The sequence below is a fragment of the Pelobates fuscus genome, chromosome 1, assembly GCF_036172605.1.
Source record: "Pelobates fuscus isolate aPelFus1 chromosome 1, aPelFus1.pri, whole genome shotgun sequence".
Classification (NCBI taxonomy): Eukaryota; Metazoa; Chordata; class Amphibia; order Anura; family Pelobatidae; genus Pelobates; species Pelobates fuscus.
The window spans coordinates 69,127,241-69,151,019 of NC_086317.1; the positions used below are offsets into that span (position 1 = coordinate 69,127,241).

Here is a 23,779-nt window from a genome sequence, read left to right on the forward strand (position 1 = left end):
TACATCCAAACAGACCACTGCACTCAAATGCAAACATTACATACAAACACACCCTTGTGTTAAAACACCAATATGCAAACACCAACACTACACACAAGTATACTACTGAACCAATGGCAACAGTACATACAAATACATTCTTACATGCACACACATACTCTAGACAAAAGCATGCTTACATTCAAATGCACAAACACTGCTCAAAAATACAACCCTGCAATAATGGGCAATCGGTAGAGCTCCAACTAGCATCACGGAGTTGTATGATAGATGGGGATCTATCTTTTCACCACTCTTGCGCTAGAAGGGCCAAAATAAATTCTTGCACTATGGCTCTGTCTACACTTGTTCCAGCACTGGTGACTAGGGCTGCATTAAAAAGGTTATTTAACTCCTATATGGCAGATAATTGAGCAGTGAGACTGCAGGGGCATGATCTATACACCAAAACTGCTTCATTAAGCTAACGTTGCTTTTGTGACTTAAAGAACAGATTGCTATGATGATATAGACCTGGGATAGGCATAGGCAACCTGTGGCACTCCAGATGTTATGGACTACATCCCCCATAATGCTGACAAAAGCATCATGGGAGGTGTAGGCCAAAACATCTGGAGTGCCGAAGGTTGCCTATGCCTGGTATAGACTGTCATTTGCCTTTAAGATGGTTAAAGTACTCTTATATTCCAAAACTCATAAAATATAGTTTATAAGAAACCACATTTAAAAACTGCATTTTAGTGTCAAAGTTGATATAAACATCTTTTGTGTATTACATGTACTGAAACACGTGATGTATTTTGTGCTCTTATGGGGTTAATAAGTGGGGCTGGTATTTTACAGGCTTATTGTTCTCTGCATGGCTCTGCCTCCTTTAATACAGGTACATAACACATATCGACCTTAACCACATCATCACATGACTTAATCGCAGAGAAAGTCACAGCAGCACCCTGGCCACTGCTACAGAAAATACTGGGAGCTCCTTGAAAACAGCAGCAGGTCTGTATCTCAATCTAGGGTAAAAGGGATCTTTTGGGGTCATTTACTAAATTGAGAATTATGAAGAATTGTCAAGGAAATTGCTAATACTTTGGTAATAAATTTGCACTTCCCACTCCCTCTGCCGATTAGTTACATTTTCCAGTTTAGTCAATAGCCCCGGGATTAGTACCTAAACTGTGAATTGTCACGATTTCAAAAGGGAATAGCAGAGTAGAAAGTTCCAACATATAAGTATGCAGCTCAGCTATTCTGGCCTTAAATGTTACCTACTACCTGGTAAAAATATGCCGAATCACAATTTAGTAAATAAACCCTGTATATTTGCAACATACATAGGTCAACATAAATGGACCCTACAATTTTAAAATTGGTTTTATATGTATTCCTTATGTAAAGTGGGAAGGAACTTCTTCCTTTTCTGCACTTTATAATGTTCATTTTTATTATTGATGATGGTGGGTGTATGGAACAGTTTCTAGCGGAGGAGGAAATAGAATACATTAGGGATAATTCATTAAACAAGGAAATGAAAAACAAATTGCAAAATTTAGGCAAAAATTACCTTGCACTAACTATAGCTGAGTGGGAGATTTTTCTTTTTCAAAATTGGCTAATTTGGTACAAACGTTGTAACTTGGTTTCTGGTACAATTACAATTATTTATATAGCGCCAACCTATTACGCAGCGCTGTACCATAGGTAAACAAGACAAACACTTAATTCTAACAAAATATGATTCACATACTGGAGCAGTAGGTAAAAAGGGCACTGCTTAAATTAGCTTACATTCTAAAAGTTCACTGTAATATACCGTTAAGTCATACTTCCTAACATTTACAATGCTAAGGTACTAAGGTCCTCTATAGTTTTAAGGGTGTGAGTGGGAGTGTGACCAGGGGTGGGGCTGTTCTGAAACATTTTTGGTAATTTAGGAATAACAAGTTATGCAACTAAAATGCAATATAGAAACAAAAATAATGCATACTATTTACACAAACTGATTTCTAAACACATTTATTGTAATTTAAAGACACATTGCTGTATTATTGCTGTAGAGCTCTGTTCTACTTTCAAACACATCAACAATATGGAGCTTCTAATAGGGACTTTCCTTCCTAAATAGTGACACTTGGGAACTATGGTTAAGCCAGTAAATCTCAAAAAGTGAAGTAACAGTGACATTTTTGTGCAGGATTTCTCAAATGTTGGTCCATGGATTATCAGAATCCCCGGCCTAGAGCTTTTCATGGTTGTTCTCGGAATTCTGACAAATATAGATATTTATATCTAAAGGTAATACAGTTGCAGGGTTATTCAATAAAGTGAGAATTTCGGGAATTCAAACTGAATTTCTAAATTTATGCTTAAATAGTCAGATTCAAAATCAGTTCCGTTTTCCATTTGGCTATTTTATTCTTAAATTTGAAATTCAATTTGATTTCCAGTCAGTTCTCACTTTAGTGGATAACACTGTTGGTGTACAAGGTGGAACTGGTAGGAACCGTTTAACACCTGGAAATGGGTTATAGTTTTGAAAGATACTGAATTATTTAAATAAAGAAAGTGGTTGGATGTTCAGAATGGATTATATTGATATTTCACAAATATATTAGTTTGTTTCACTGCACCACCTGCAACAACTTTTGTTGTATGTAGAATTAACCGATTTTGGCGGGACAGTTTTGGGGTCCTGTCTGCTGTCCCAATGAAACACCTCAAGAGTCATGGAGTGTCAAAGTGTCAAAGTTGCCCAATACCCAGTAGTGCACAGCAGATAAGTATGTCTTTTATGTACTTCCACTGCATAATTCACCTCAGTAAATGCTACAATAACGATAACTGGGGTGAGGAATCAAGCAACTGTCACTTCCAATAAATTAAAGTTATGATTTAAAATCACAACGTTTTGCACTGGTAAAAATTATTCGCTATCTGTGGAGGTTAAAAGTGGAGCACTGCTATTTTTTGGGGGGGGGGGGTTATGTGTAGCAATTTTTTATTTATTTATTTTTACTTTACATAGAATTATATTGGTGTTTTGAGAAAAGAATAACTGTAGATTTCTTCTAGCCTCATCTTGCTCTCTAAACTTCTGTAAATATGCATTTTCTCACAACAAATCAGTTCTCTATTCATCCAAACATAAGATGGCTTGGCCAGATACAATATTTTGTAAGAAAACATAAGCAAGTGTTGTGAGAAAATCAAACCTGGAAGGTGTGTGAATATCTGATGCCAATAAACATCCAATGGTAGGTTCTGAAAGTTGCCAGTCCCCTACAGACCAAACCCATTTTATCATCTACATTGTTCTATGTTTTCCGGTGAATCAGAGGTCACCCATGTCTAGTACCAGCAACTGTTTGCTTAATAATCTCATTGCAATGTGGATTAATGCCGTGAAGGTCCAATGAAAAAAATAATTCCTTTCTCTCAGGGTATCCCTGGAATTTAATTAGCTCTAAAATGTTAAAGCATATCTGCAGACTGACATTTAATGGTAACTGTTTTACTGCAGTATCAGAATCAGAATATGTGCATCCCAAATCAAGATCATATTTTCTGTTTTGTGAAAACGTTAACACATTAAAGGGGCAGTCTAATGATCAGAACTACTTTAGTGTATTGTAGTGGTAATAGTGCAAGGACTCTGTGGGTACTGTCTCCGCATTTTCGTTCAGCCTGCTCAGATAATACGGAAGATTTACTTCCACATTATCTTTCCAGAACCATCTTTAGACAAAAATGAAGAGCTGCAAATATTGGATACACGGTTGGATAAAAACATTTGTTTCAGATGATAATTACTGGCATAAAGTCAGGTTGTGCGGTCGTAGATCTCTTAGCTAGACATTAATTTAACTTTGATGGGTCTTAAACTAATTTGATGCAAATATTAGTTTGGAATTATGCCTAACAGAATACCTTATGCAGCATGTATGTAATTCCAGTCTTGTGTTGCAGATCTGTCAACTTGGGATGGCATGTAACATAAGGCTCCCTCTTTTGGAGACCCAGTTGACGTGCCCAATCTGCCTGGAAGTCTTTAAGGACCCTCTTATGTTACAGTGTGGACACTCCTTCTGTAGGGACTGTTTGTGGGGCCTACTGAAAGAAACCGAGATCAATCTTTTGTGCCCTGTGTGCCGGCAAGCGGTCGACGACAGCTGCTTCCCTTCCAATGTTACTGTTAAACACCTCATCGAAACATTGAAGTTGTTGAACGAGCAACAAACAGGGGCTGAGAACTGCCCCATTCATCACGATCCACTGAGCTTGTACTGTGAGCAAGACCAGGAAATTATCTGCGGTCTATGTGGCATTATTGGTGATCACCACCATCACCACATCACACCGTTGACCAGTGTATACAGCAGGATGAAGGTAAACATATTTGGGAAGGCCTCTAGGGGCAGGAAGTCAATAGTTATGTGAGTTCCTTTTGTATTTATTTCAAAAATCACTTGTGTTAGTAATGGGCCCAATATATTTAATTTAACATAGGGTTATTAAAACATATAACTACCCCTATTTGTAACGTATATTTTACTTATTCTTTGTAAAAGAAAAATGGAAAATATATTTAAAAGACTGGAAATGTATACTTACATGAAATTTGTTTTTTTTCATTAAATAAAGTAAAAAGAATGTTTACACATATCATTAACTAAATAATCACATCAGAACCAGAATACAGTATTCAACATGTACAGGGATTCCATATACATTGATTGGGGGGGGGGGGGGGGGGAGCTGCTAATTTTTTTATTTTTATTTTTTCTAGAGAGTGCAAATGAGAATCTCTTGAGAATCTCTTGATTTGCCTTGCTGTATGTGTAATAAACAATTGGAAATGCAGATATTGATGTTGTATAAAATATAAATTATGCTTGTAGTATTTATATTATGTACTGTCACTTGCTTTGTCTTAGGAGGAAGTGTCTACACTAATAACCGATGTACAGAAAGAAAGGAGAAATTTGGAGGAGCACATTAGTAAACTCACCAACAACAAGACCCGCATTTCAGTAAGTGGTAAAGTGCAATCTGACATGTCACAAGAGTGTGAGTGATTTATCATATCTATCTTAGTGAGTAAGTGTTAAATGTATCACAGATTGTATCTATTGTAGTGAGTGATCATAAATATAACAGTGTGTCTGACAGACTGTTTCTATCATAATGAGTGGCTGAGGGATCATAAGAATTACAGTGTGTCACTGACTTTGTGAATGAGTTTATCTGTTACTTGGTGAGTGACTGAGTAATCTCGTCTATCAGTGAGTGGCCGAATAAACATATCTGTGACAATGAATGGCTTACTTATTGTATCCGCCATATTTAATGTGATCATCTTTCTCACAGTGGTTACTTGGCTGTGTGACCTTGATTTTCACTTAGAATCACTGGCGGTGTAATCTGTTCAAATCTATTCAAAGGCACTAACCCAAATGGCCATTTACAGAAACAGGATTTACTGCATCAATACATGGAGAGGCATTGAAAAAGAATAATATAGGAAAGTTGACAGTAGGGAAAAAGAACGAGGAAAGATATTCCATCTTTTCAATTAAGCAGCTGAAGCCGGGGTGTCATCAAAGAGCATGAATCTCACTGCCCCATCTCAAGGCTCAGGGCTATGTATCCGTTGATGGGGCTTCTTCCTCCAGCATGGAGAGAGGGAAGAAAAGGGAGGACAACTCAAATGCACACACACTGTTATGTTTGTATCCATCTCACAAAATGGATGCTTGCAGTCAGACATCTCAATAGTGGCTGAACTGCATGCATAACTCCCAACATTTTAGAGGGTCCCTTTAATTTTAGGAGCATGACCAGGGCCTGTTCTGAGAAACTTTAGGTGATTTACTAATAATAATTTATGTAACTGAAATATAATTCAAGACAAGAATAATGTGTTTACACAGACTGATTTCTAAACACATTTATTATAGTTTAAAGGCACATTACTGTGCTTATTATTGCTCTGGGGTTCTATTATACACTCAGACACACCAACAAATATGGAGCTTCTTGAAAAGAGGTACAGGGGGATTTGCAGCAAAAATAAGGAATGTCCCTCTTAAATAGGGATACTCGGGAGGTATGCCGTGTGGAGCTACAGCATGGCCACTGGGAAGGGCAACCAATTGTACCACTACTGCATGAGAGTCCTGTAATAGCTGAGTAGGAACTAGTGTGATTTTGGCCCTAATGCTACAAGAGGACTTCATCTATGTGATTATTGCTGCTATAACTCTTTAAATAGTGAGGCCATTTGCCATATTCTATTTAGTGGCACTTCATTTGGAGTTAGTATTGTTATATTTGGCTGAATCCATTTGAGGTGTAATGTGTTGAGTCAAAACTTTCCACACCATAGTGGTGAACATGCAGGTTTCTGTTTACTGAAAAAATGCTGTGTGCTTGTGACTAGGAGTGTGAGATCATTGTGTACTTTTTTTTCATTTACACAATGAAATGCCCACATACCCATTAACACACAGAGATTAGGGAACCAGTCACAAATAGGTAGACAGATGTCCTTGTGGATTGTCCTCTACAAAGTTTGTGATAAGACTTTGCTATGGGAAAAGCAACCGTGTAGGTGAGATAAAAATAAAAGGAGTGGTGAAAATATTAACAATACAAATGACTAATAAGCACATATTGTTCCAAAACGGAAAAACAGAGATTTGTTACAACTCCGGATAACATGACTCTACGTGTAGGCGGGAAGCAGGGGTGTATAAATCTGAATCATATATATTTATTTTGCATTTCCCACAACCCCATATTTCCCTATTTTGAAAAAAATATATATTGTTTTTACTGTGACCTCATTGGCTTATACACTAAATGTAAAGCTTGTTAAAAACTTCAGAGATGAAATGTTATTCCTAGCAGTGTCAACCATGGCTGGGTAATAAAAAGAGCTGGGCAAAAGCAACATATTTTGGAATTCTTAGTATAGCCTTTCAGGTAAAACAACTTGCTATTATTATTATTATTAGAATTAGAATAGTTGTGCCAAATTTAGATTTTTTTTAATCTCTCAATACAGAATGTTTGTTTATTGCGTTGTTTTCATTTCCCACTATTATATGTGAAACATTTGCGGTTGAAGCAAATTGTCAACTAAGCAGCTGAATAAAAATGGTTAACATTTTGAAAAAGTGCAGCATTTTATTTATTTATTTTGAGAAATGTGATTTCAATTGTGTCTATACTATATAAATAATAAGTAACGCAATGAAGCATAACATCTACCCATAGGACTGTCTGGGCTATGTGCCGTGCCTTTAGCTGGGTGATATAATAACCTACAAACAGTTCAGATACAAGCTGATGTCAAGAACAGAACCAGGGTGGGAGCCAGGATAGATACGAGAGATCAAGACTAGACAAATAATAGGTGGATATACCAAATTCAATATAATAGAAATACATGCTCAAGCCACAATAAGGCAGCAGTGAGTCATCTGTGGCTCTGAGTTTACATGCTATTATATTTGGTGCTAATTTGTAGGGCTATTCACTAAGAATTGCAGGGAATTCAAAGTGAATTCTAAATTTAAAGGACCACTATAGTGCCAGGAAAACACTAGTTTTCCTGGCACTATAGTGCCATGAGGGTGCCCCCACCCTCAGGGTCCCACTCCCGTGGCGCTGAAGGGGGAGGAAGGGGTTAATCCCTTACCTTTTTACCAGCGCCCGGCGCTGGGGACTCTCCTCCTCCTTTCCCGTCATCGGCACGAGCCACGCGAGCATTCAGCCAGTCCATAGGAAAGCATTCTCAATGCTTTCCTATGGACGCTGGCGTCATCTGCTGTGAAAATCACAATGAGAAGCGCAGAAGCGCCTCTAGCGGCTGTCAATGAGACAGCCACTAGAGGCTGGATTAACCCATAGGTTTACAGCAGAAAGGGTTAATTCTAGATGGACTAGGCACCCAGACCACTTCATTAAGCTGAAGTGGTCTGGGTTCCTATAGTGGTCCTTTAAGACCAAAATGGAAGTCAACTAAGCTTCCAACTCAGCTACTGCGGCCTTTGAAATTCACTTTGAATTCCCAACATTTCTCCATTTAGTAAATGACCCAGTAGGTTACACCAAATGTACCTGGTGCGCATCTTATTTTTCCAATTCAACATGGCCAAATTGTAAAATATTATAGCTATAAACTGTGTACAATAGAGCATTGGACATGCTGTCAGAGCTGGAGTGGGTACCAGATATACTGGTAAATGTTGGGGCATGTTGTGACATTAGTTAACTGTAAGTTCAAATTAGGTTAGAACCATAACTTATGTACATTATTTATTTAACCTTTCAATATTCAGTGTGTTCTTCTGCCGTTTTCCTTACAGAATGAGTCTGATGTGTTCCAGCGCTTGATTAGCAAAGAGTTTCGGGAGCTACACAAATACATTGCAGAGGAGGAGTCACACTTCCTGGACATGGTAGCGAGGAAGGCTGCTGAGCTCATCAGATCCATTGAGTCTCAGCTCATGCAGAAAAATGAGATCCTGAGAACAGTGCGTGAACGAGAAAGACAGCTGGAAAACTTGGGAAATGAAAACCACCTGCATTTCATTCAGGTGACATAGCCTGCCTGATACCACATAAATTAAGACTATAGTCACTAAACTGGTCATAGTGGAAAATTGGTGATAGAATTGCCAATTTTGAAATATTATTAAAATTAGTTAATAGGAAACATTTAACATGTCAACAGCTATATGGGCCTAAATTGTGTGATTCCCTCATTTTTCCCCCTACATTTTCCATGTTCTCATATAGAAAATATATAATTTCAGTTCAATTCTATCATATATTATACACCATGTGGGTTTTATTTTTATAAGAGCATGTTACAGTCTATCATAAAATACTTGCACTAACATAAACACTACACAATTAATCTATAGAACATTTCCTGAAGGAATCTGTTTAACTGCTCAAGTAACTGAATAGCAATGCAGCTGTTTGACAAATCTCTAGAATCACAGAGGAATTCGGCATCAGTTCATCTGATAAACTATCATCTGACCATAACAGCTGCCAAATTATTTTGGGGAAAATGGCTTATACTTCCAGTTAATAGAGACAGGCATGTATACATATGATGAAATTAGGCCAGAATATAGTAGAAAAGTATGTATTTTCTTTATAATAACATGGGATTGTAGGTATTTGACAACAAAGTCGCTAAACTAAGGTCAAAGTCACCGAATTATAAGAACAGCGGAATTGGTGAATATATGGCCCTACATTTTAGAAATATGCTCATCAATTCACAACAAATCACTGCTTGGTGACAAACCCCGAAATTATGTTTGGAGTCTGCAATAACCAACTTTGTGCACCTAAGGAATGTGGGTATTATAAATTCCATATTTTAAAATCCTGAGTACATTTTTTATATCTCCCAAAGTTTCAAATGGACAGAGAGGGACACTTTAGTTACAGGTGAATGGGGATGTGGCCAGTGGCAGGGTTGTTCAGATAAATTGTTTGTGATTTACTAATTACAATTTATAGAACTTAAATGTAATTTAGCTAAAAACAAAGTATCTAATGTACACAGCACAATTTTTAAACACATTTATTGGTCAGATGGAGATCTGGGGAATTTGAGGTCAAGGCAACACCTTCAACTCTTTGTCATATTTCTTAAATCATTCCTAAACAATTTTCACAGTGTTGCAGAGTGCATTCTATTGCTGAAAGAGACCACTGCCATCAGGCAACACAATTGCCATGGTATGTGGTCTGCAACAATCTCTAGGTAGGTGGTACGTGTCAAATTACCATCCACATTATTATCAAGACCCAAGGATTCCCAGCAGAACATTGCTTCAAGCATAACACTGCTACTCCTGGCCTGCCTTCTTCCTATAGTACGTCCTGCTGCCATCTATTCTCCAGTTAAATGACGCACACGCACCAGGGCATCCACATGATCTAGAAGAAAATATAATTCATCAGACAAGGCAACCTTATTCCATTTCTCCATGGTCCACTTCTGATACTCATGTCCCCATTGTAGGTGCTTTTGGTGGTGGACAAGAGTCATCATAGGAACTCTGACCAGTGTGTGGCTATGCAGACCCATACACAGCAAACTGCAATACACTGTGTGTTCTGACTCCTTTCTATCATGGCCAGCATTACATTTGTCAGCAATTTGAGCATCACTAGCTCTTCTGTGTGATCGGACCAGACGGGCTAGCCTTTGCTTCCAAAGTGTGTCAATAAGCCTTGGGTGCCCATGACCGTGAAGCCAGTTCACCTACTGTCTTAGCTTGCACCACTTTTGGTAGGTAGTAAACACTTCATTCCAGGAACACACCACAAAAATGACTGTTTTTTTGATGGTGTGACCCAATCATCGAGTCATCACTATTTGTCCCTTGTCAAAGTCACTCAGGTCTTTTTCTCTTGCACATTTTTTCCTGCTTCCAACACAAGAGATTCAAGAACGGACTGTTCATTTATTGCCTAATATATCCCACCCATTGAAAAGTACCACTGTAACAATAAAATCCATGCTATTCTTTTCACTAGTCAGTGGTTTTAATGTTGAGGCTGATCAGTGAATGTAGTTCTCTATATTTGTCATACATAAATATATGTGCCAAAATGTTTTATTTCATTTTCACTAGTATTTAGTTTGAAAGCCTGCTGTCTGTCTGTATAACAGCAATTCACTAAAATAGTAACTTAACAGAAATACTCCAATGTAGGTATTGTAATCTAAATTTTCAATTTGACTTTTAATTTACTTTGAATTCTTGAAAACTCACAGTTTACTCTATAACCCTGATAGTATATAAAGTTTCTACAAAACCAGCAGAGTTCTCTAGTCAGGTTCTATATGTCTAGTTATATATTTCTCTGTCCGTAGGTCCTACTTTGATTATTTGCTAAATATGTGCTTTTTCACTCAATGTTAATGTGCTATGTTTCAAATAAATATTATCCTGATTTTTTTCCAGTAGCTTACTGAAGGAGGTATTTTTGCAGAGTAGAAACATCACATTAGAGTGTTTAAAGGCCATATTGTAATAACTGTACATAAAATGCCTTTGGTTTTCTAGAGGATAAACAAAAGTGTAATTTTATTATGCTTTTTCTTTCTTTTATTTCGCTCAGCACCAAAAAATTAAACATGAGAGAAATCATATAAAAATAAAAACAAAACTGTATAGACACATCATAATCATTTACAACTGAGTATGATTCATCACAGATGTGACATCACCAACTCTTTCTTTGTTGCACCTTCAGTGCAGTACAGATCATCTCAATCTACTCCCATTTTTCATTCAGAAAGTCTGGGTTCTAACGCATAGTCTGCCCTTGGGTAATGCCAGCACTGCCTGGTCTAATAAGCCCGAAAGGCTTTCGAAAGTTGGACTTAAGTTAGTCAACATGGCAATTAATGAGCCTGGGGCGGCCAGTAAAGGCTTATTGCTTGGCGAGTTTTTCGTGAAAGATTTAGGAAATTTTGTGAAGACGTTTACGGCCTTGGATAAGGCAGAAAGCTGCATAAAAGGGTGTTCTCACCCAAGAGTTTTTAGGGGCCGAAAAAGCAAGAAGCGACTGGCCGGCGTTGGGCCCATGGTTTCCATTTCTATCCAACAAAGCTTGGAGGGGCAGACTTGCTCTTTCTTCTCATATATGGGCTATATCTTGGTTCTGCAAACTGTTCAGGGGCATCGTTTAAAATTAATTTCTGTTCTGATACAGATATCTCCGCCTCCAGAACTGATGATGATCCAAAACGACTGATAATGGATTTCCAGCAAGAACATCTAATTACTTGCAAAGAACGCTATACAAAACAAATCCATGGCAAATGCTGAAATTTGTGAGAAATCTTTAACTGTTCCCAAAGAAAAGAGGCTGTTTGTCCTGTTATTAACCTGAAACTGTTGAATGCCTTTGTCCAATATCAGCATTTCAAAATGGAATGTATTCATTATCTAAGAATGTATTCATTATCTACTGCTGCCATCAGACTGGATGGTCCATTTGTTTAAATATACATAGGGACTTGGGAGAGAGTACAGGTAACTTTTTTTCTTTTTGTATTTAGATGGTCGAGATGCTTATGTGACTGTTCTGATTGCAGAAAAACACCAAGATTTTCTACAATTCTTTTGGCACATAAAGATTTTGAGATTAATTTGCCTACCATTCGGCCTGTCATCGGCTCCTTGGTGTTTCACCAATGTCATGAAACCAGTAGTGTCGTTCCTTCTTGGGACACCTGGGGTGTCCAATTAATTATCTACATGAACAACATCCTCATTGTCTCTAAAACGATGTCTCTGCTCCAAACATATTTGTCCTGGACCAGCCACCTTCTGCAGAATCTTAGTTTTCTTGTAAACCGGGAGAAATCCATCCTTCACCTGTCTCAGAATGTGGAGTTCCTAGGGTTCATGGTCGATTCTGTGCAACAGACTTTGTGCTTACCAAGGATCAAAATCACATTGATCAAGAAAGAAATCAAACTCCTCCAGTGGTGCAATATATATTTGTGACAAACTCCCCTTTTCAAGTGAGTTTGACACGAGTTCTTGGAGGGGACTACTTGCCAACCTTTTACCCTGTGACTATGGCCCCTGCAATAGAACTGGTTAATATACTTTAAACAGGCTCTATTTGTGCAATTGGGACTATATGGTTCGTTTACCGAACAACCGCATGAACAGAGACCACCCTGGAGCTTGTTAACACCTATTAATAACTTGGAACGTTTCTCACCGCATTGTTCTAATTGTTCATCTGGATGGCCGTGATTCCTATGAAAAACCACAAGGTGGCGGCCATCTTGTACACATGAATGCAGGCAGCGGTGTTTGGGCATGAATCTCATGGAACTGAAATCGGATACAGAAAGTCCCGAACACCGCTGAACTTCTGTAATGAAAATATACCCCAACACGCAGGATTCAACTAAACAGAAGACAACACAGAGGGGAGATACGTCTACTGGACCTTAGAGTGGCCGGACTCGACGTATATAGGAGAAGTACAGAGGTCACTGCCCGCCCGCAATCCAAGGTCACTGCCCGCCTTCCTGTTGCAGCCGTCGGATGAGCCGCGCGCGCGGCTTGAACAGAGGACCCCGGCCGGCCCCTGGAAAGGGTAAGTACCGCTACAGTACCCCCCTGAGGACACGCCCTCTGGGCGGAGAGGGCCAGGCCTGGCAGGAAAACGAGAATGGAAGGAACGCACAAGGCGAGGAGCGTGAACAGCGTAAGCGGAAATCCAACTGTGCTCCTCAGGCCCATAGCCCTTCCAATGCACCAGGTATTGAAGTCGACCCCTAAGGAAACGAGAGTCAAGAACGGCAGAAACTTCAAACTCCTCATGACCCTCCACAGAGACAGGAGGGGGAGGAGGAGTATGCCTGGTATAGTGGTTGCGTACGTAAGGCTTCAACAATGAAGTGTGAAAGACATTAGGAATATGCAGATTTTTAGGAAGACCCAAGGCATACGAATATCCCGTCTCTCGGGAACATCAACGAATAGTTTATCAGTAGGCCTCTCGCTAGGTGCCATGCTTTGTTTCGCTTGTATGGTCTGCAAGAGGGACGAGGAAATAGGCAAAATAGTAGTAGCTATTATCCTGTCTGGGGGAATGACAGGAGTAACATCAATCTCCTGTTTGTCAGCAGTTTCGAACTGTCTGGACAGAGCGTCTGCTTTAGTGTTGCGATTACCTGGCCTATAGGTGATAATATAATTGAAATGGGACAAAAACAGTGACCACCTAGCCTGCCTAGAAGACAATCTTTTAGCCTCACTAAGGTAGGATAGGTTCTTGTGATCCGTAAATATGAGGATGGGATCCTTAGTTCCTTCTAACAAATGTCTTTGAGTGCTAAAATAATAGCAAGGAGTTTGCGATTACCCACATCATAATTCTTTTCTGCTTTGGACATTTGTTTGGAAAAGAAACCACAAGGATGCAATGGCTTTTCAGGCGACTCTCTTTGGGATAAGACAGCACCTACCCCGATATCGGAAGCATCAACTTCAAGAATATAGGGCAGTGAGGGGACAGGATGCTGTAAAATAGGTGCAGATGCGAACGTAGTTTTAAGAAATTCAAAAGCCTGAAGTGCCTCGGGAGACCAGACACGAGTATTGCCATCCTTTTTTGTCATACGGGTGATAGGCGCTACAATAGAGGAAAAAACTCTAATAAAGCGTCTATAATAGTTAGAGAAACCAAGAAAACGCTGAATGGCTTTCAAACCTTGTGGTAGAGGCCATTCTATGACAGCAGAAAGCTTCTGGGGATCCATACGGAAACCTTTAGCAGAAATCAAATATCCCAAAAACTGGACTTCGGATTGGTCGAATAGACATTTTTCCAGTTTACAATAAAGACCATTAGCAAGAAGGGTCTTCAGAACTGTTGTAACATGTCTGTGATGAGTGTGTAAATCTGTAGAGTATATTAATATGTCGTCCAAGTACACAATTACAAATGTGTGAATAAAGTCTCTTAGGACGTCATTAATAAATTCTTGAAATACTGCTGGGGCATTACATAGACCAAATGGCATCACAGTATACTCATAATGGCCAGATCTAGTGTTGAATGCCGTCTTCCATTTGTGGTCTTTCTTAATACGTATTAAATTGTATGCACGTCTAAGATCCAATTTAGTGAATACAGTAGCATGTTTTAGCCTGTCAAATAATTCCGTGATTAAGGGTATAGGGTATGCATTTTTGATGGTGATTTTATTTAGACCTCTATAATCGATGCACGGTCTTAAATTACCTTCTTTCTTCGATAAAAAGAAGAACCCCTCTCCAGCCGGAGAAGAGGATCTCCTAATAAACCCCTTTTCTAGTGATTCCTTAATATATTCCTCCATGACACAGTTTTCTTGAACAGATAAAGGGTACACCCTGCCCTTAGGAGGTATAGTGCCAGGCAATAAATCAATAGCACAATCGTAGGGTCTGTGAGGCGGTAATTTGTCAGCCTCCCTTTTATCAAAGACAGTCTTAAGAAACAAGTACTGAGGGGGTATTAAAGTAGACAAAGGAGGAGGAGTTGGAATATTAATAGAACTCAAAGGGGTTTCAATAGTACAAGACTCGTGGCAGGCTTCGCTCCATGATTTTATTTGCCCTGACTCCCAGTCGAAAATGGGATTGTGAGCACGTAACCATGGGTACCCTAACACGACGTGAGAAGAGGGAGAGGTAATGACCTGGAAGCGAATGGTTTCAAAGTGTAAAACCCCTGTATACATGTGTAACGGTACAGTTTCATGAGTAACAACTGGAGAACTTAATGGTCTACCATCTATGGCCTCAACTGCCAAGGGTATCTCCTTCTCTCTGATGGGAATGTTGTTTTTCTTAACAAAACCAGAGTCTATGAAATTTTCAGCTGCCCCGGAGTCAACCAGAGCGTATATGTGCTCAGCTATGCAACTCTCTCCCATATGTAAAGAAACAGGGAGAAGCAAATGGTTAGGAGGCAATTTAGGAGACTTAGATATCACACCCAAGGCCAGTCCCCTATAAGGTCTTAGGTGCGAGAGTTTTCCGGAAGCAAAGGACATTCCTTTACCATATGGTCTCTCCTACCACAGTATAGGCAGAGTCCGTACCTTCTCCTATGTAATTTTTCAGTATCAGAGAGTTTGGCAACCCCTAATTGCATGGGTTCCTCCTCCGATACTTTAACACTCTCAGGTTTATCAACTCTGGGGTTAATAGGTGTAACCAAACGTCTATTCCTGTTCTTAGTATAGAGCCTGTCACGAATCCTATTATCTATATCAATGAGGTAGTCAATAAGGTCCTCTAATGCAATAGGAAGCTCCTTAGCTGCTACCTCATCCAATATAGTGTCAGATAAACCTTCCATGAATGCAGTAGTTAACCCATTGTTGGTCCAATCTACCTGTGAAGCAAGGGTACGAAACTGAATAGCATAGTCAGCCACAGACCTAGAACCCTGTTTAATTCTCATTAATGCTCATTAATGCGGCATTTTTTGACCTTTTCGTTGTGTCAAAAGTTCTACGAAAAGCCGTAAGAAAACTATTGAAATCATGCACCATAGGTCCATTAGCCTCCCAAATAGGATTTGCCCACTCAAGTGCTTTATTTGTAAGCTGGTGCATAAGGAACCCCACCTTAGACCTTTCTGTGGGAAAGGAACGTGGATACATCTCAAAGTGGAATTCTATTTGATTAATGAAACCTCTGCATGTCTTAGTGTCCCCTCCATTCCTAGGAGGAGGTGTTAAATGGGCCGAAGTATTAGGCAAAGTAGATACTTCAGGAAGAAGAGGTGTAGGAGGGTTAGGTGTGGTTGCTGGAATAGTTCTAGATAAGAGCGTCTGGAGAGCCTGGGCTATCTGATCCATACGGTGATCCTGCTCTACAAATCTAGCCTCATGAGACACCATTTGCTGAGTCAAATCTGTGGGGTCCATGGCCCTATCGTAATGTAACGAAAATATACCCCAACACGCAGGATTCAACTAAACAGAAGACAACACAGAGGGGAGATACGTCTACCAGACCTTAGAGTGGCCGGACTCGACGTATATAGGAGAAGTACAGAGTCAGGAGCAATCCGAGGTCAAGAGCACAAAGAGACAGCGTAAACTAGGGCTAGCCGGGGTCTGGTACACAGTAAACAGCAAGCCGGCAAACAGAACAGATAAGGATAAAGAGATAACGTAGTCAGAAAACAAAGCCAAGGTCAAGTACGAAGGAACACAACTGAATACAACAAGCGCTAAAGGGAACTGAAACAGAAACCACGATAGGGCAAGGAACTAAGGGGAAAAGGTGAGTATATATATATTAACATCTATTTTGATTGGTCCCTGTCACATCCACGCCCCCAAAAGGTAAGTGTATGGGGAGTGTGGCATGACAGGGACCAATGGGCGGCCTTTGCCAATTTAGGCTCCCACTGTCCCTTTAAGAGCGCGCCCGAGACCCGCGGCGCACTCTTAGTGTCAGGCGGGACACGTGACCGCTTCTCGCGGTCACTGCCCGCCTTCCTGTTGCAGTCGTCAGATGAGCCGCACGCGGCTCGTGCAGCAGCAGGGCTGCGCGCGGCTTGAACAGAGGACCCCGGCCGGCCCCTGGAAAGGGTAAGTACCGCTACAACTTCCAACATCGCCCGCATTCGTTTCTATTTAGCTTAGAAGGGCGCTGTTCGGTGAGATCATTCGTCTGCATGAAGGGAACAAGCTCCAGGGTAAGACTATTGACTCAGTTCGGTAGTTTGTTCGTTTGATTGTTCGTTTGCAAACTACCAAACTAGCCTGGCCGCACAGCCTAATTCTTTGGAACTGTTTTGGGCATGAAACCATGCGCGCGGTCGGTCAAAAGAGACTTCCAGGAATTTCCTGAACCCCTGCTCTGATTTGGGTGATTTTGGGATATGTTGTTCACCCAGATCAGGGCTATCATGGGGATGTGACTTGTATGAGGATATGTTGGATTTTGGGGTACTTGTTGGACTTAATAAAATATGTGTGTTTTTCTGCCTGTGGATAATTAGGTTATTGTATTATCTACCTTAATTGTATCACAGGCAGAGGGAAGGGATTGTGTAATGTATGTGGGAGTGTTGCTCATTGTTACACTATTTTTATTGTCTTGCATGTTTTGTGTCCTGTGCCCCACAAGGTCCACCTGGGCGTCAACCTTGTTGGGAAAATTGTATAAAAGGCCAGTTTGTCCCATTAAAGTGAGATTCCTGCTTACACTCCAAAACTGTGTGTCGTCCAGTTATTGGAGGGAAAGAAGATTTTCTCCTGTGTCTGCTGTTCCAGCTTACAGGAGAGTCAACAGGGAAAGTCCTTTTAAGGACTAGAGCTAATTCCCCAGGACTGAGTATCGTCCAGTGCCTGGAGGTGTCAGAGCGAATTTCCCCTTCGGCTCCAGGAGGGAGGTGGCGGTTCCAGGGCCCCAATCAAGCTACGGCAACTGAAGGCAAGAAGTGCTGCGGTTTGTCCCCTGGTCCAGCTAGGAAGTGGTCCTTTGGTGGAGGTACCCAGTCGGGGTGCCAGGTGATCCGTTATAATATTCTTCAAACATCTTGCTTACATAATCGGCCTGCTTGCGTCATTCATTCAAACAATTTTCCCAGGCCCTACATTATCAGGTGTTTTAATGCTTTAAAACATGTTATCTATGCTCCGGTCATTCCTACGAAGCCTGTATTTCTCTAGATCCAGAATTCAGGGGAAAACTGACATGGAGGTTCGCTTACATGTGGAATGGATAGGCCATCATTGGATCCACACCAGATCTTACACTGTTGGAATGCACACTGTGGGACCATTTCCACTGATGGCAGATGGTTCGTCAAAGAATCTTATCTCCACATCAGCTGTCTGGAGTCACTGGCGTACTCCATTGCCATTCACAGTTTTTCCCCCAAAGACATATCGTGTTCGATGTTTCTCAAGATGGACAACATGTCAGCAGTCTGATACATAAATCACCTAGAAGGCACAAAATTGAAAGTCTTAGCTGTTGTGGCTCGAGGTTTCTGCCATTATTGTTTTCTTCACAACATCTCTTTTGTGGCAGAACACATCCCAGGTCTAGCCAACTCAACAGCAGATTGGAATTCATGTTACCTCCAGGATTCCACAAATGGCGTCTACACTGTTTGATATTATTGAAGCTCTACAAACTGTGGGCTCCTCTGCACATCAACCTATTTGCTTCCTGGCTGAATGCTTATCCTTCGTTTCTTCAGACTGGGTCAAGCAGCTTCAGTGGTAGAGGCATTTCTACAGGATTGCTCTTCGGCATGACATTATGCATTCCTGCCGTTCAACCTCATCTCGAGGGTCCTTACCCACCTTCGTCTTCACTAAGGTATAGTGGTTCTTATCACTTTCTTCTGGAGATCTCGAACTTGGTTCCCACAACTTCTGGAAATATTGATAGATTTTTCACAATTGTTACCAGACATGGTTTCTTTCCAGCTTGATCCAGAAGTTACACGATTTACTCGATCAAGGGCTAACTCGTCTTGGCTTGGCTGATTTCTGAGCACTCTGGACAATTGTTGGAGTTACACAAACAACTCTCCATTTCCTCGTACATGCCTAGGCACCAAGACCTAGACGCTCATACCATGCAGTGTGGTAGTCATGGTCTCATTGGTGCATGGGACTGTCTTTGGATTTTTTTTAAATCTGGCTATTCCGACCAAACCAAATCTCTGTTCGGTTTTTAATGTTTTCAGGATATGAATTGCACACAGAATCTGTTTGATCTTCGGTAGACCCTTCCTTTTTTATCTGTTTTCATAACTCATCAACCACCTTGACCCGATGGGTAAAATGTCTGTTGTCGTTGGCACATTCTGTTCTAGGGGTCATGGCTTCAAAAGCATCAGTGGTGGCTTGCCGTTTGGACGACACCTGTCCACCTTTTTTTCTTTTTTGGCCTTCTGCTGTTTTATTTTCCATTTCTCATGGCAAGTTGGTGTTTCTAGGAATTTTTGCTGAAAGGTTGAACTGCTTCTGAATATTGTCTTATTCTTCTGCCTTTTCTCTGACATTCATTATTGATTTCATAAAAATGTTTGTCTCATATGGTCAAGATTCTATGCATGTATAATGGATATATACATACATATAGATAGAAATACTGTAGAAATATTACCATATTTCTTTTCTCTAGTCTGAATCATCGTCATCATTTCTTTAACCCCTTAAGGACACATGACATGTGTGACATGTCATGATTCCCTTTTATTCCAGAAGTTTGGTCCTTAAGGGGTTAAAGATCTGTTGGTTGGTCGGTTCTTTGTTCGAATCCTGTTGGTGGTATTTCTGGTTCCTGTGATCTGGTTTTTATGGTCTCCGGAATCCGCAAGAAAGAGGAGGTGCTCGATGATGTCACACTCTCTATGGTTCATAACTCAGTTGTCATTGGTTATGATCTTTCTATGCAGTTTTGTTTTTACCTTTATATGATTTATCTCGTGTTTTTCTTTGTTGCTGAGGTAAATAAAAGAAAGAGAATGCATAATATTTGCCTCTGTGTCATTATTAAAATCATCACTTTACGTCATGCTAATAGTAAAATATGGGAATTATTGTATATAATCACTGATCCAAAACAATCTAAGAAAAAAACATTGCACAATTATTTAGTACTACCATGGTGACCACTGTTTTACAACTTCCCACAAGATTGGCATTAGAAAGGCAGATTAACCCTTTAGGTCCATCTGTGTCTTACCTGTATTTTTCATTTATTTAACTCTTGCATTTGTTTTTGTTTACAGAATTATGCTGTGGTCACATCTAAGTAAGTATGTGAGAAAATAGGTCCCGCCAGGTAGTGTTTAAAGGTAATAGGCAAACAAAGAACTGATGGTCTATATCTTCTCTCCCAGTTCACAGACACCTCTCCCACGCTCCGTTGAAAAGCCTTACACTGCTGTCTCTTTTAAGCCAGGGTTCCGACAAGATGACATCAAGCTCACCGTCTGGAAGCGCCTACACCGCAGAATACTGCCAAGTGAGAAATATTCTCCTATGTCATCCTATGCATGTACAATGTTACACATAATCACCCAGCACATTTCAAGTGTCACATAACCTTCTGTCATTAAAGGGACACTGTAGGCACCCAGACCACTAACTGAAGTAGCCTGGGTGCTGTGACCCTTTTGCACTTAGTGCTGCAATGTAAAACATTGCAGTTCCAGCACTACGTTTGCCCTCTGTGGCTGTCTCACAGACAGCCACTAGAGGGCTTCCGGAATCCAAATATTGCTAGTGCATCTGGGTTTATCATTATAAGTGTTTTCTGTAGGCAATTATACACACATGCTCATAGCTAGGATATGTCCAGAGGCTCATTAAAACTTGAGTTTTCATTTTTTATCTTGGCCAGCATTGGGAGGCTTAATGTTGGTATGGAAAAAGGAAAGGGTTGAAAGTGGTGACGTGCCACTGGTGCCTCTTGTGTCACTGTTGTGTTCGTGGATATGCAAGGGAAAGTCATTCCAATGCAAATGGAAGCCATAATGACAGGTCGTTTTACAAACAGGGCCCCACAATATGCAGAGATCAGGTGAAGTACTCTTTTACAAGTAGAAATACTGTAGAAAGCATTTAAGCACGAGCTTGCATTCCACTCCAGGGAAAACCAAGACCCTAACCCGGTGACAGGGCCCAAGTAGTGAATGTCCCACTGTATCCAGGGCAATTATAGCTTCACATTAAGATTGATAGGAGTGTCAAAGTGTTAAAATGTCGAAATTTGACAGAATTACACTGATCAACCACAACTTTAAAACCACTGGAAAACCTTGGGTCCTGGCATTCTTGTGAATGTTACTTTAACACGCACCACCTACGTAGAGATTGTTGCAGACCACACACACCCCTCCAAGGAAATGATGTTCACTGATGGCAGTGGCCTCTTTCAGCAGGATAATGCACCTTGGCACACTGCAAAAATTGTTCAGGAATGGTTTGAGGAACATGAGATGTTGTCTTGGCCTCCAAATTCCCTAGATCTCAATCCAGTTGAGCATCTGTGGGATGTGCTGGAACAACAAATCTGATCCATGAAGGCCCAACTTCGCAACTTAAACGTTGCCGTAACCCCACTTTAGAACAGGCTTAGGAGTACTAGTTAGAAGTTGTTTAGGGTTATTGAGGACTTAGGGTTTAGTGGTTTTAAGGCTAAGGACCAAAGTTTAGGTTGTACTGGGTTTGTTGTGTTTAAGATGTCACTTTTATTGCTCTCAATCAAGTTTCACCTGGATTTTACTTTTAATCATCATATTGGTTATCTTCTTTAGGTCCAGAGATTTTGAGGTTGGATCCACTCACTGCACATCCCCTTTTAGAGCTATCCAAAGGAGACACTTTGGTGCAATGCCGCTCACTTGCCTCCCGTCGGGGGAGCAACCCAGAAGGCTTTGGCCACAGCAGTTGTGTACTGGCAACACGTGGTTTTTCTACTGGGAAACATTACTGGGAAGTTATTGTTGGTTCGAAACAGAAATGGAGAATTGGTGTGGTCAAGGGCACAGTGAGTCGCAAAGGAAAGCTGATTCGAGCCCCTGACGCTGGAGCTTGGCTCATTGGACTTAAAGAGGGACGGTTCTATGAAGCCTTTACATCCCCCAGTGTCTCTCTACCCATCAACACACGGCCACAGCGTATTGGTATCTTCCTGGATTATGAGAAGGGGGAGCTAACCTTTTATAATGCAGACAGCCCAGATGAGCTGATGCAAATATATACCTTCCAAACAGAATTCCATGGCAAGCTCTATCCTCTGTTTGATGTATGCTGGCAGGATAGGGGCCCCAATCCTCTGCCTATTATACTACCACAAGTATAAATAAGGGATAATGCCACGTTTGTGTAGATGCCATTAAAATATATATAAAATGTCATTCTGCCCCAGTGCTAGATCTGTTTCTGGTCCTATAGAAATCTTAAGGATGTAACATTTCAAAGGGGTTGGATTTAAGGGCAGCAAGAACAAATTATTATTTTGATAATTATGTGTTTTATTGATCTTTTCTGAAGACTGCTTTTTCAGAAACAAGGACAGGTTCATGATTATGCTTCCAAAATGTATATTAGAATCTGAAAAAAACAAAAACTAATAGTCTCTTCAAAACTGTATTCGTGAAATAATTATTGAGTTCATATGTTCGTAAATCTATCCTTCTAAATGCATGGCCAGTTGTTTTTTTTCTTTGAAAGTATAAATACGGCTAAACAAACAGTTTTAAAATCATTTAATCTTTTAATCCAGGACACCTATAAGAAATAAATCTAGAATTCAGGCCTGTATATAGAAAAACAGACTATAGTGTCCCAAACATTTGTAACCTAAAACCTGCATTTTTATAATAATTCCCTGTTTAAAGATTTGATTAGACACCCAACCTTTATGTTCACCTTTAAGTACATTTAACATTGGCAGTGTTTGGTTTTTATGTACTCAATTATTATTATTTTGTAATTTAACAAATGGAACTGTGAACTAATCGTATGGAATCGACAATATGTGGATTGTATATGACTGGGTAATAAGTGTTTTTCTTATTTATTTTGCTAACATCTATAGCTAATTACTGACAACATACATTAAATAAATCATTTAAAAGAGTAATTAGATTAAACAGTTTTGTGATGGGTGAGTTTTGAGCTGAATCTGCCTGATAATATATTATACTGGGCTTTTACTAAATCTAGTGCATGTAAATAGCTATACCTGTCATTGGATATATAGGGATTGCCACAGGATATAGCAGAAGTGGTTGTACCTCCAAGTGAATATATCGAGAGATTCTGGACTGTCATTTAATCTAAGGAATTTAAGAGGCTGTACTTGCTATGCCTCTAAGGATTGATGGGAATGAATTTCCAGTGGTCCTGGAATTCTACATCAGTTTTAAAACCCGGTTCTGCTGCAAAGACATTATCTGATGGTAGCTGACACAAGGACTTGGGTCTTTTAGGACCTACAATATGTCAGGCCTATGACGATAACATGGGATTTGCTAAACTCTGAATTAATTTTTTGTTCCAAGGACTGTTCTCCTCTGTTTGCGATTCTACACTAATGAACTTTAAAGCAAATGCCTGGACATTTTAATACATGAATCACATGTAGTCACTCTTGAAGCAGATTTACTGATTAAACTAATAGCTTTATGTTCTGTGACTGAATAAAGGCCCAATGTCTCCGTC

At 40.1% G+C, this 23,779-nt stretch overlaps 1 protein-coding gene across 1 annotated transcript; it reads left to right on the top strand.

Moving 5' to 3' along the window:
• Nucleotides 1–923: 923 nt before the first annotated feature.
• Nucleotides 924–23,779, top strand: TRIM50 (tripartite motif containing 50). The gene is made up of 7 exons (XM_063449585.1): nucleotides 924–1,002; nucleotides 3,970–4,389; nucleotides 4,938–5,033; nucleotides 8,376–8,606; nucleotides 20,338–20,360; nucleotides 20,449–20,573; nucleotides 21,868–23,779. Exons 2-7 carry the CDS (start codon nucleotides 3,985–3,987, stop codon nucleotides 22,413–22,415), a joined length of 1,428 nt encoding a protein of 475 aa, XP_063305655.1. The 5' UTR covers nucleotides 924–1,002; nucleotides 3,970–3,984; the 3' UTR covers nucleotides 22,416–23,779.

Bases quoted from the DNA above. Each gene is read 5' to 3' on its own strand.
- TRIM50 (XM_063449585.1), top strand. From the start codon at position 3,985: ATGGCATGTAACATAAGGCTCCCTCTTTTGGAGACCCAGTTGACGTGC. The intron at 4,390-4,937 runs GTAAACATATTT...GCTTTGTCTTAG, and splicing joins GTGTATACAGCAGGATGAAG to GAGGAAGTGTCTACACTAAT. The intron at 20,361-20,448 runs GTAAGTATGTGA...CTTCTCTCCCAG, and splicing joins TATGCTGTGGTCACATCTAA to TTCACAGACACCTCTCCCAC.